Source organism: Sphaerodactylus townsendi, linkage group LG08, assembly GCF_021028975.2.
Source record: "Sphaerodactylus townsendi isolate TG3544 linkage group LG08, MPM_Stown_v2.3, whole genome shotgun sequence".
NCBI classification, from domain to species: domain Eukaryota; kingdom Metazoa; phylum Chordata; class Lepidosauria; order Squamata; family Sphaerodactylidae; genus Sphaerodactylus; species Sphaerodactylus townsendi.
The window spans coordinates 31,423,481-31,437,673 of NC_059432.1; the positions used below are offsets into that span (position 1 = coordinate 31,423,481).

The window sequence follows — 14,193 nt, forward strand, 5'->3', positions numbered from 1 at the left end:
TTCTGAGGAACTACTGAAAGTCTTTTGGAAAATACCACCCAGCTCACTATGGATGCTGAGAGCCTATACATGAACATCTCCAACAAGCATGGACTAAAAGGCACCAGAAAAATTATCTCTGATAACAGCACAGCACACCCTGCCACCAAACTCTGTCAATTTGTTCACACTCCAAATTATGTCATATTTTCTGAAAGCTTATATCTTCAGTTTATTGGCATTTCAGTGGCCCCACAGCATGCACCAGAATACTGCTGGTTGTCACAACCAGCTCCCATCTCAAACCAATTCAGTGCATCCTCCATGATCTGCTGCCAATCTAGGACAATGAAGTATCTCTCGTTAAGTAGTAAGCCTTTCCTGGCAAACAAATAACCATCCAACCTAAAACAGCTTCTTGTTATCGGCTGCCCACCTAACAGGGACAGAACTCAAGGGCTAGATCAGGGGTGGGCAATTATTTTTTCCATGGGGTCACATAAGAAACAGAAAATATTGTGGAGGGCCGGGCCAAAAGGCAGGGGGGCAAGGCGCTTTTGAAAGCCCTGCAGAAGCCGGCAGCCAAGGCAACCGGCTTCTGCGGGGCTTTCAAAGGCGCCTCGCTCCCCAGCACGGCAGAGGGGCCAGTCAGGGTCATCCGGCGGGCCGGATGTGGCCTGCGGGCCATATAATGCCCAGGTCTGGGCTAGATCCTGCTGCAATCCCAGGTGCCAGCTCTGTTTCCATATCATTTTGGGTGATGATATTACAGAACCTTATCAATGTTCAGCAGTACCTTTCTCAGCCCCTCCATTTGCTCATCTTACAAGATGATAAAAGCCATCAAATGTTAAAAATACCTTTCTATTCTCTGCACAAAATAAACAGGTCAGCCATCATGCAAAAGAATAAATACATACAAATCTGACATAAAAAATGGCAATATTCAGAAATTTGCAAGGAACACTTCAGTCTTCCAAGACACACGGTTGCTAATTTAAAAACAGCATCATTTTCCAGCATAAGAATTTCAAATGGAGAATTCATCCAGAAGTCTGACACCATCTTCCTATGCACTTAATTTTAGAACCTACGACATTGTAACCGTTAACCAATTTAAGAAAACTAGGGAAATTACGTTACCACTAGTTTGTGCTCTTGTGAATTTTCTTGATTATATTTGAATCTCACGTAATTATACCTTAGTCTGCTGTTCCTAGATTTTTATGGCTCTTTCCCCTTCTGCATTTTTCTCTTCATAATGCAGATGTATGTATGTTCACAGACACATGTGTTATGCATAACATCCAAGAGACTGGCATACATCTATGTTAGACCAGCATGGGCATGGGAAAAGCTGCTTCCAGCAGTGGGCAGGATGAAGGTGTGCAAAGTTGGCATCCACACACAATCTCCCCACATCACTTACTGCCAGTGCCACTCCTTTCCAGCCTCTCTTTCTCATTATGTTGGTCCAAAAGAGCCAATGCAGTGAGAAACTGTTGGGGGGCCCAGAAGCCCACCAACCCCCCATTCTCCCCAACAGCTGAGATGGAACTCAATAGTTAAACAGGAAAAAAGTCATGTAAAATTGCTAAAGGGTAGGGGGATGCTGGAGCTTAATGCCATTTACCTTGGGTTCCAATTTTCCCATTTATGACAAGAGACCTCCAGCAAACTGCCTGCTGATACCGAAGCCAGTATATGGAAGTTTTGTTGCCAGACCACAACTATAGAAATATATGAAATTAAAGATTGATCATTCTCCATGTTCAGTGATATTTGTAGCAGACTTTAGGTTGCACATTGCATGTTTCAGTGCCCCCCTTATTGAAAAAAGGAAATCCTAACAGTGTGTAGAATGCTAATACATTAGAGCAGGGGTCCCCATCCCCAACATAGTGCCCGGGGGGGCCATGGCAAGGCGATACGTTTTCTGGTGGCCACCAAATATTTTTAGGAAATGATCATGGCCAGATAGGTCTTCTGCCCAGCAAGGCTTTGGCTTGACTACTGGAGATTTGATTGACTGTGCAGATGTTTTTAAATATTATTTGGCAGCAGCTGTCACCATAGTCCAAGGAACTGCATGGTGTCACTGAAGTTAAACTATGGCAATCATTTTGCATCTGGCTCCGCTTCCTGCAGCAGCCATTTTATGGCATCCATTTTGCTGCTGTGTTCACTGTGCCATATCAAAATTGCAAATGTGCTGGCAGGCCCAAAAAGGTTGGGGTCCCTTGAATTAGAGAAACCACAGGGAAAATAGCATTTTCCATATTGCTAGCATCCAGTGCCAACTTGTAAATGACAGGATCCCACACAAGCTCTCCTCCATAGTTCTGCTGGTGGTGAAGTTTGATTCTCAGTTTCTTTGTAATTTAGGGAGTTTCTTTGTAATTTAGGGAGTTCACTACTTGAAAAAAAGTTACCAAAGCAACCTTTGAGAAATTCGTGAAAAGGCTGGAAGGGCTGGCTTAAAAAGCAATTTATGGAAAGCACACAGTTGCTGTAAATTTATACGTGAACAATAAAAATTATGCAAAATTATACCGTCATAAAATGTAGCTATTTTCTTGGAATGAAAAGTTATGGGTTTGTAGCCTACAATTTTATTGAAAATAAAGTGTTCACTAATCCTAGAGTGGGGGGGGGGGAGATGAAACCTTCGCAATACAGAGTGTATGTTAGGTGGGCAAGTAAATATAAATACGTATTAGAGGATTAAAAGAGAACTGTAGTCAAGTCTTAGAGGAGAAACTGTGCTTAGAAAGAACTCCAGGACAGATGTGCTAGAAATTTTATCTGAAGTCTACCGTAGACCACCATATTCAGAAGGAAAACTCCCATTGTCTGCAGTGGCACGAATTAGGATTGCCAGGTCCTTCCTGGCAATTGGTGGGGGTGGAGGGGGCTTACCAGCAGTGGGGTAGATGAAAATTATCTTGCATGTCTGCAAATTATGCACAAACATTTGCACAAGGGACAGTATGATTGAATACATATTTAAGAAAAATGAATCAGTGGAATTGCCTTTTAATTTTAAGACAACCAGTCTGTAAATGTGTGTATTAATGTATTTTTATTTACATAGCTTTGTGTACATTTTCCTTAGTCGTTCTCCATGCCTAACTTTAATCTGTCATAAAAGGTCAAGGTTGAGGAAAGAGCCTTCCTTGCATCTGCAATGTGGATCCAAGTTAGACCAGGTACTAGCAATTTCTTCTGTAAAGTGCCCAGGAAATAAATCACAACCATGCTAAATTTCCAGAAAAAGAGATACCAGGCCTGAAATCTGTCTAGAAATAGCATTCTGTGATCTGGAAGTTTCACTCAGTGAATACAGACAAGAAACCTAAAGTAAGAGAAATGTGGGAAAGTTTGCTCATTTCTTAAAAGTATGCAAAAGACAATAGGTCTGGCTTTCCAATATTCCATTGTTACTGATCCAACCCTAGTTAGTGCACTGTTCTTTTGTTAAGGAATAAAAATGTTAGTTCTACATATCCCTCCATGTATCAAACTGTAGCAATTTGTTATCTTTTAAAAAAGTGTGTGTGTGTGTGTGTGTGTGTGTGTGTGTGTGTGTGTGTGTGTGTGTGTGTGTGTGTGTATAAACCGAGTTTTGTATACCACCCTACCCCCGAAGGGCTTTGGGCAGTGGACAGCATAAATTTACAACATGTACAATTAAAAATACAAAAAAAATATACAATACACATCTATACACATACACACACATATATAACATAACTAAAAAAGTTCCACTAATTGGCTTTGAACAAACAAAATGGCAGCCATTGTAAGAGGAGGCTCAGTTTGTTCTAAACTTTCCCCAGGTCATTCCTATCCCATGTATTTCATCTTAGCTTATGAACAGCAAAGAGTCTCAATATGTAGTGAGGCTTTGCCATCAGCCTGTCAAGACAAGGCTGGGATATAGGTTTGCTAAACCCCAGGTAGAATTTGGATTTCTCCAAGAATTACAATTGATCTCAAGTCTATAAAAATCAGTTCTCCTGGAGAAAATGGTAGCTTCGGAAGGTGGACTTAACAGTATCACATTTCTGCTGAGGATGACCCTCCTCAGGCTCTGCTCCCAAATCCCAAATAATTTCCCAACCCAGAGTTGGCAACTCTCAAGGGCGTAGGTAAGGGGGGGTTCTCGTGTTCAACCCCCCCATTCATGTCCGAAGCTCCGCCCACCGGTTTGTGGGTTTTAAAAACATTTTAGTGCTTTTTTTGGTTTTTGGCCTTCAGGGGGCGCATTGTTTAGGCTAGCAGCACCAAACCTTCAGGGATTGTTTGGGGGACTCTCCTGATGATACTACCCAGGTTTGGTGAGGTTTGGTTCAGGGGGTCTAAAGTTATGGACTCCCAAAGGGGGTGCCCCATCCTCCATTGTTTCCAATGGGAGCTAATAGAAGATGGGGGTTACACATTTGAGGGTCCATAACTTTGGACATCCTGAACCAAACTTCACAAAACCTGGCATGTATCATCAGGAGAGTCTCTTACTGATACCACCCAGGTTTTGTGAAGTTTGGTCCAGGGGGTCCAAAGCTATGGTCTCCCAAAGGGGGTGCCCCCATCCCCCATTGTTTCCAATGGGAGGTAATTGAAGATGGGGGCTACACCTTTGAGGGTCCATAACTTTGGACTCCCTGAACCAAACTTCACCAAATATGGGTGGTTTAATTAGGAGAGTCTCCTAAAGAAACCCAAACGTTTGGTGCTGCTAGCTTAACAATTGCACCCCTGACAGCAGGCACCCCCAAATTTCCCCAAATTCTCCTTTTAAATCCACCCTCTTTGGCATGGATTTAAAGGGAGAATCTGAGGTCCTCAGTTTAGAAGAAGAAGAAGAGTTGGGATTTATATCCTCCCTTTCTCTCCTGTAGGAGACTCAAAGGAGCTTACAATCTCCTTGACCTTCCCTGCTCACAACAAACACCCTGTGAGGTGGGTGGGGCTGAGAGAGCTCCGAAAAGCTGTGACTAGCTCAAGGTCACCCAGCTGGTGTGTGTGGGAGTGCACAGGCTAATATGAATTCCCCAGATAAGCCTCCACAGCTCAAGTGGCAGAGCAGGGAATCAAACCCGGTTCCTCCAGATTAGAATGCACCTGCTCTAAACCACTATGCCACATTGAAAGTGATGCTGTTTCACAGTGGGTGATAATCCACCCCAAAACAGCATTACTTTCAATGTTGTTTAAATGGGGACCCCTTTAAGGTGGATTTAAAAGGAGAATTTGGGCTCTCTAGTTTAAACACCATTGAAAGTGATGCTGTTTGGGGGTGGATTCCAGCATCACAGCGGCTGCCCGGGGAGGTGGGGGATGGGATGCAAAACTCAGGCTCCATTTTCCCTCTATGCCTCTGCCCAGAGGGGAGGACAGAAGGAACTGCCAGCTGTCGGCTGGGAGCCCAGCTGGTGGGGGGCAAGGGAGGGAAGGGCGGGGGAGTCTGCCATCCCTGGCTTTGGAGAGCTGCTTTTATAAGCGCTAGGCCGGGGGCGGGGCTTGGAAAGGCGTGGCCATGCCCTAGGGGTGGGTGGGGGTGTGGACCCTCCCGAACCCCTCCCCCATAAAAAAATCTATACCTACGTCTCTGGCAACTCTAATGGGATAGCATCCAGGGAATTCTGTTTGAAAGTGGGAAAGGAGGCAACTAGATGGAAATAAGCCATGGGTATATCCAGGGGAAACCAAGAGGAACCACCTGCCCACAAAAAAACCTTCACATTTACTGAATTTTTTAGTGTATGGAGTGTATCTACGTAGTATACTTGCTAACCATTAGATTACTTAGAGAAATCTAATTGTCCATTCCTAATGAAAAAAAAAGTTGCAATTCCTCTCCCAGGTCACTATGCCAGCATTCTCTGTATGATTTAGGGGAAATAAATAGGCTACAGGTTCACAGTTCCAATAATATTGCATTCTCAGCTTCAATGATACTTCTGATTAGCTTCAGCAGATCATACAAGATCTTGAAATTTATGCATAAAACAAAAGGAATACATCAATATGTGTGCAGGAATATTCTTTAAATGATGTCAATTCATTTTCTTCTTTACTGTAATTGGGCTGTGCTGCTGTGCCTGTGTTAAACCAGGATTTAACCTTTTTTTACTGAATTTTCTCCTCCCCTTGGTTTGGGTCCAACCAAAAGACCCTTAGTAGCTCTGGACCACCATCCTTCTCTCTCAATCAGAGGCTAAGAGGAAGATAAGCATTTTAGTCACCTATCCATTTAAGTTCCATTAGAGAGTCCAACTAATGCTAAAGTTGAACACCTCAAAAATAGAGGATTTGATGAGTCACAATTTGCACAAAATACTAAATGCTTTCTAGACCTATTTGGTTATTCCACATACTTTAAATTAATTTTCTGAGGGTTCCCAAGGTGAAAGTTACCCGTCACATTGTTGAAAAGGATAATATGTATAGTTATAGAGTCCACATAATTTTACTCCTATTAATTAAAAGAGTGATATGAAATAGGATTTTAATATAGATATCTTCATTTCACCAAGCAGGAATGCCCATTAATTTATATAACAGTTTTGCTTGCATTTTCTAATTATTTGCATTTGAATCTTTTATTAGCTCACAGTGAGTTATGATCTCTGTAACTACTATTAGGTAATTCATTTGTTTTGCCTCCAAAGATTATGATTTATATTGCTCTGTAGTGGGAAAAAGGGTCTACTGGTGTTTTAAATTATCTGAACCTGAAAATGTTGATCTCCATTCAGTGGGTTTTGGTTATTTATGCACAGAGGATCACTCACTCATAGCAAGGATTTGTGCATGGATTTTGTATTGGCAGCTGCCCCTTATTATATTAGAATCTTCTCTGTGTACAAACATGTTTAAAGTGGCAAGTCAGGGAAGCTATAAATACAACATGTGCCTATCTTGAGATTAAAAGTATTACTATTGAACATTTGTTAGAAATTTAAGCATTAGGAGCAATGTGTCCCCCCCCCCCAAAAAAAAATGATTTAAGGTTACTGGCAGTGATATGGGTGGGGCTGTGGAGGTGTATGTGTGTGATTTTGGCAATGTTGCCAACATTGCTACATTACTTCTGGGTAAAATCCAAAAGTGACAAAGGGTAGCTCTAGGAGTTGCTGGAACTTGATCTACCCTATGTTACTACTAGGTTTTACCTGAAAGTGATATAGCAGTGTTAGTGATATTGCTGTTTTTTTATTTTTGTTTCTATCACTGCTTGGAGTGGTGACAGGCAATGTGGGGAAGTCATATGCTTTGCTGTGAAAAACTCAATAGCTAAGTATCGAGGAAAGTTGCTCGCAATAAACAACACTATATGCCCAAGACTTATTTTGCAGCTTATATAACACTCCTTACCATGAGTTGAAGTCATGATAAAGTCAACTGGTTTAACCAATTAAGAAAACCACCATCTGGGATGCTGGTTTGAGGACCAAACTCTAGCGGAATCTTCACAGTTCCTAGGAACCTCGCTGTATCTGAACAACATATTGATCTTCTTTCTGCCATCCTTATATGAAAACTGTGGATTGAAACTATGACATTTAATTACTTGAGTAAGAAGATCACTATACCCTTATTTCTCTACACAAACTACTTAAAGCAAGGTGCAGTTTAATAAAGTGCTAAGTGAGAAGTGCACTGCATGTAAACAGCATAGACTACATACACACAGAAACACACACAAGAATGGCATACAAGAAGCAAACAGTTCCAACAAATACTTTGTCCTGAGTCCTCAGATTATTCCTATATCAATTCGCTGATAAGGGAGAGAAGCATCACAGGAAGCATTCAATATCTGTCAGCTACAAGGGGGTCATGCAGGGTAAAACATAGTACCCCCGATCTATCATATTACTGAAGAATTACCGAAAATGTCTGAATACCACAGAAGGCATTCTTTACTGATATTTGGAATGAGAGTCACAAGTGAGCCAACTGATGGAGACTTCATTGCCTACAACAGTTGGCTGGGAATTATTTCCTAGAGTCGTCTCTGAATAGGAGAGTACTCAAGACCTTTACACAAGCATTGTGATTCAACTAGAAGTCACTTCAATAGGAGATTTTTACCAACTCAACAGGAGATTTCCCATGGGATCTAAATGGGAATATAAACGGACTGTTTCTCTACCTTATCAGTGTATTGACATAGGAATTGGGACAAAGTATTTACTGGAAATGTTTGTTTTTTGTCATTACTTATTCTCATGTGTGTTTCTATATGGATGTAATCTTTGTTGTTTACATGCAGTGCACTTCTTACTTAGCACTTTATTAAACTGGCACCTTGCACCTTGCTTTAAGTAGTTTGTGGATTACAGCCATAAGGTATAGAGATCATCTTCATGGTTCTGCCAACCCTGTACCCTACCTGTTGGGATTTCATTTAATTTTTGAGTGCCAGACTTCTGTCTTGATAATATCCAAATTAAGAATCCAGAACAGCTGACAGTCATAAATGGATCATCTAATGGGAAGAGACTGAACTGGGCCTACTTTAGTAAAACAATTGTTGATACGTCCATAATTGCATTGCAGCTGCAGGGGTAAATTCTTAATTATGTTTTGCAGGATATGAATGATTACTCCCCAGTATTTAGCAAACATCTGTACAGGGGAATGGTTGCTCCTGATGCAATCAAGGGCACTGTTATCACAACGGTTTCAGCAGTGGATCAGGACCCTCCGGTAAGCAATTTTTTTCCTTAATATACTGTACCCAAGAGAGAATTTTCAAAAAGAAACACACAAAAGTGGTTTTAATCCTCTGAACAACCAAAGTAATCATTATGATTTTAAGACAGCAGTGGCTCCCACGCATTTTTATGCCAGCTGGTTGTCTTGTCGTCATGACCACAAACTGCATTTCAAATTACTATTCCAAAAAAATGACAAAGCCATAATACAGAATTTAATTCTTCCCCATTACTAACCTGGTTTCGTTTATGATCGCAGGATTTCTACTAGCAGATATGAGTACAAAGAAAAGCTATGACAGCTTGCATTCAATAGCTCAATGGCTTTAACAGCAAACAAAGGAAAACTTTTGAGAGAATATAATTTTCTTGATTTATCATCCTTGTGAGTTTCACAGCCTGAGATGAGACAAGCTTGCATGCGTATAAGAAATGGACAATCCTGTCAGAAATCCTTTCCCCCTTTTTTGTTTCTGAGAGTGCAAAATGGAAACTCAGCACAACTGATTTGCTTCAAGGCATCTTTCCATCAACATCTGTTTCCTGATCAATCTATTTCATGTGTTAATTTAAAATATGCATACACTGGCCAGCTAACGATAGCTCTTGGGGCATTGTGGCTGAGTGTTTGGTCAAAAGAGCTGTACTATAAAGTTCTGATTTTCGAACCATGCTGATGAATAGTCTCTGATTTGCTTATCAAACCCCTGATGAGCATAGATAGCCAAAAGGTACATTCTGGGGAATTCTAAAAGGGAAAGGGAAAGATATTCTGCCAGATAAATTGAATTTTAACTGCTATTATGCATTTTTTTATGTTCCATTATCATGCAATATTCATGCTGGTTGTTCCATGATGTACACTACAGAATTAAATGAAAACTTGATGCTTTGGATGAAGGAAAAGATTGTAACTGGTATTATGCACTTTTTCTTATTCTTGTCTGATAGAGTCACACTATCATGCAGTTTTTGTGTTGGTTGTTACATGAGACACACTACAGAATTAAATGAAAGCTTGATTATTTGGTTTGAGGCCAACATTAACTGCAATTATTCCAATTTTATAGGATTCCATGAGCCATACATTGAGTGTTTTGTAGTTTGGAAGGGATTGGCTTTTTTGCAAATAAAGTTTTTTCCAGAAGTCATAATTATTCCATTGTGAGCATAGGAGAGTTCTGAATTTGACAATCTGAAGAGCTCAATGTGTATACTGAGACAAAACAATGCTTTATCTAGATTAGTATTTCTATGCCAATGCAGTGGTCATTGATACTGCTTCTGTACTAATACCACAGAAGAAATCACAAAACAGTACTGAAAAGTCTAATTTACCCTCTTCCATTAATTGCAGCTTTTGACAGAGGTTCATGGATATCCTTGGTATACCACTGACAACTAAATCAAGAATTGTCTCTCCCTATATGGGTGTTAGAACTAGTTGTAAGAAGTGATCATTTATCTTCTCTTGAAATTTCTCTCCAGTGCAGCTCCTTGAGTTGACATTTGCCCATCAGTCTGAGACTAAATGAATTTCCCCATTATTATTGCCTTTGTCCCTCTTGTATTTTCTGTCTCTCCCTTCACATTAGACTCTGTTCTACTCAGATTGGTGTCTTTGATTGTCTTTGGAGGAAAATAGATTTCTGGTGCTTATTTACTGCAGACAGCTCATGTTTATTGAAGTAGCATAAAATGCTACTGAAGGACACCAGGTGATTATAGCCAATCTTATCAAAAAGCTTGCATTTCCAAATTGTCTTTCAATAGCAGTCTATTAGCAGGGGGTGAAATGGAGCCATTAGGACAATCAACTAATGTATACATGATTTTCTTGTTTTATTTATAAGTAAATAAGCCTGGCAATGAGGTGTTAAGGGACTTTTATAACCATTCGATTTCTGTCCTCCTGATGCTGCAGCTGCAATGATATTTTCTCTTTGGCTTTTAAAAAATACTGTATTGATTGGACAGGCTCCAGAGAGATCAAGGGAAATTAGTTTGTGAAGACCATCTTGCTCATAGGTATATAGAATATGTAACACATGGATAGATTCAGTGGAGCCAAGTTGTGTTTCTTAATTAGGCCGTGGCCAGGCATTCCGGTCTCCTTCCTTGATCTCTGCTCCAAACATTTTATGATAGACTTTCCTCGGATGAGCTAACTGACTTCCTGTTACCTCAACACTGGCTTCCCAATCATCTGGTTTCTGTCTCTTCTTTTTGCTACTTCTTCTTCTTCTTTTTTTTTCTTTTTTTGCTACAGTTCTTGCAGTCGAATTCGTATGCTAGAGTTTGGGTTCTTTGGGTTCTTTGGGTCTGGATATTCCAGTCATTCTCAGTGATGGTTCACTACCCAAACAATTTAAGTGGTTATTTGGGGTACCAAATTGTCAGGGAGCACAACACAGGAGTCTCTGTTGTCATATCTCTGTCCAGGTCTAAGGCAGGCTATAGATGAACTGCATGGGAGGAGTTGAGCAGTCCCTTTCCATTTGTCAGAACAGTATTGTATCTCAGAAGTCTGGAAGCCTGAAGTTCGTAGTGACGTTTATATGCTAAAATATACCTAGTAGTTACATATCCTATGATCCATCTTGAGCCAAGAAGAAAAGTGGGGCATAACTGATAGATAAATAAATAAATGTGGGCCTTTTCCACACACTGCACTTACCCCATTTCGAAGGTGTTTTCAATCTCATTGTTTCCCACAAAGTTTTTCCACACTTCCCTCCTTCCAATATTGTTTCTTGTCACCATTTTTAAAAAATCATGTATGTGCTGCAGCCATGATTCATAGCATCGTTGATTTGTTGACCCACAAAACTGGAAAAAAGGCAATTAAACTTTAAGAGGAGAGAAGTAAAGTGGTGTGGTGAGGGACGAAACAAATGGCAGTGAAGTCACCGGAGGGAAGCTGGCTTGAAAACATTTCAGTGGGGAAAAAGAACAACTCTGTAAAAGTGTTTTCAGAAGCAATGGAAAAAAATGTTGCTTGGAACTAAACAGGGAAGGAAAGTGTGCAGAAATCCACGGTGGAAACATTTTATTATCATCCTGGAAATACTGTAAGTGACTTGTGTAGAAAATACCTTGGCTGGACAGAATCCTAAACGAATGCAGAACTGTAGCCAGCATAGTGTAGTGGTTGAAAGCATTGGGCTCTAATCTGTAGAACTGGGTTTGAGCATAGCAATTTTATACACATGTAAGATCCAATTTGCATCACTTGTGCAATTAATGGGTAGAATCTAGCAACCAGCTACAAGAAATGAGGGGTGACGTCTAAAATTGGGTGGTTCCAGGGTATCAGCAAGAGTAAGAAATTAGACTAACTGCAAGTTTCAGATAATGTGTACATTTTAGAAACCAGCTACAAAAGTTTTGGAACTGAAGAGTAGCTTTTATGCACCTTTAACTGCATTAAAAAGGGAATGGTGTCTCTACTGCGACAGGATTGGATTCAGGTTGGAAAGTTTGTATCTTATGTGAAGGTCTGAATGTTAGAGAAATGGAAGGTAGAAAGAACTCCAAATATGGGCATGGGATAAACCATATTTTATAAAGGGGAAAATAACTAGGTTACCTGAGAGCTCATCAGCTCAGGCCTGTCGGACAAAGGGCTCATGATGGCTCTCTCCGCTTCTGTGATTGAATTATTAGAGTGCCAATCCTGATTAGCAAAGGCTGGGAGACGGCTGACCTCACTTGTGATTAGGTTTTCAGGGAACTCTGCATTGTAAGGCAGATTCCTGAGTGGTCCTGGAAAGTCCATTATTGCCCAGCAAACCTTGATCTTTAAACATGGCATTAATTTTGATGAGCACTCAAACAGCCAAAGATTAGAACTTGACAAGGGAATGTCCTGGCCCTGAGGGGAACCTGGCTACTTCTTTGTGAGTCAGATTTTCTGTTGCTTAATCTCAATTTCTCATTTAAACATGGGTTCCTAACCACAATTTCAGATCACCTGAGAAGTCATGCAGGTGACTTAAAAATAGCTTCTCACTCAGGGCTGCTTTTGGGGTACGTCAGATAGCTGGAATTGGAATGAGAAGAACTGGAATCCACCTTGAAAACACATCTACAAACACATTTTTTCTGGTCCAAAAAGAAGTTCTCATTCAGTAAATGAAATTGCCAAAAATGACAAAGCAGCTACTGACACCATCTTGCCTGTGGCTCTCTGTGAAAGTGGCAAGGTATTAAAGTGTAGCCTAAACTTCTAAAGTGTTTGATTTTCACAACAGAAGCAAGCTGGCATCTGAGATCATTCAAAACAATACGAAAGGATAATGAATGTGATGAATAATGAAAGCTAATGCTAACCCATCCTTGAATACTATTTGTCAATCAATTTCAGTGTTGTCAGTAGGTATCATAATGTTCTTTTCAGAAATCATTGAATATAAGTAGGTTTATCAGAAATAATGATCTCTTGCTAGTTCTATGAATTTAATAGCATGTTACCTAATGTGCAGATGTTTAATGATAATTGAAGGTTTTAGTCATTGGGACAGAATGCGATTATCACTATTCTGAAACAAATTATGTGGATTTGAGCAGTTCCTTGCTAATTGTATTTTGAGGAAACATTAAATCAAGTTGCCTCCTGACGTTAAGCATGTAATCATCTTTGTGAATTCTGATCTCATTGGGATTCCTTATGTTTGCAAGAATCTGAAGATCTTAAAAATTACATACTTGATTGATGATGTTCCGACTTTGGGTAGATTATGGCAATTAGTTTTGGCAGAGAGAAGTCTGAAATATGCAACATGTACTTAAAAGTAGTATGCCTCCTAGTGTGTCCTAGCGGCTAGCCAGGATGTGCCTTCTACTAAAACCTTCATTAGCCTGAAGCCTTGGGCCAAAAACAGCAGTGTGAAAACGGTATAAACCCTTTTACACCGTTTTAAACCCTTTTACACCATTTTCACACCGTTTTCATACTGCTGTTTTTGGCCCATGCGGAATCAGCCCTTGTTTCACTTTCAGAAGACTTCTTGCAATTCAAGTGGTTCTTCAGGAAGAGGACATTCTTCAGACTTTATTGAGAGGGATGTCATTACTATGTCCCCTTTCTTTGTTTAAAATAAATATTTTAATGCCATACAAAATAAATATAAAACAACAATCATCAACCATTAAAGCCATTTAAGATACAAAAGAAAATATAATTTTAAAATCCTTACATATTTTTAGTCACCTGCACACCTGCACTAAGTGCACACCTGCACTTAGCAGTTGCTAAGAAAATTGTAATTGGATTCCCAATTATTAGATTTCCTTTACTGGGAATTACCATAGGAAAGCTCCCTTGGCTGACCTGAGAGCCTGAGTCAGTACATATGGGTGGAGGTGATCCAACAGGTATTCTGGATACACGTCATTTATAGCCTTGAAATTGTCACCAGCATTTTTGGCTCAGCATGTTATTAGGCCCTGGTAACCAATTACATTGACTGCCCAGGCCCAAGATAGG

At 40.2% G+C, this 14,193-nt stretch overlaps 1 protein-coding gene across 5 annotated transcripts in view; it reads left to right on the forward strand.

Annotated features, from left to right (window-relative positions):
* PCDH15 (protocadherin related 15) overlaps positions 1-14,193 on the forward strand; it is a 904,280-nt gene that overhangs the window by 750,932 nt on the left and 139,155 nt on the right. For all 5 annotated transcript variants that reach the window (XR_007245346.1, XM_048507034.1, XM_048507035.1 and 2 more), the window contains one exon: positions 8,581-8,697. Coding sequence is in view for 4 of the 5 variants with exons in the window: in XM_048507034.1 (XP_048362991.1) it covers positions 8,581-8,697 (117 nt within the window). In the remaining variant the exon portion in view is untranslated. The remainder of the gene's footprint in view (positions 1-8,580; positions 8,698-14,193) is intronic.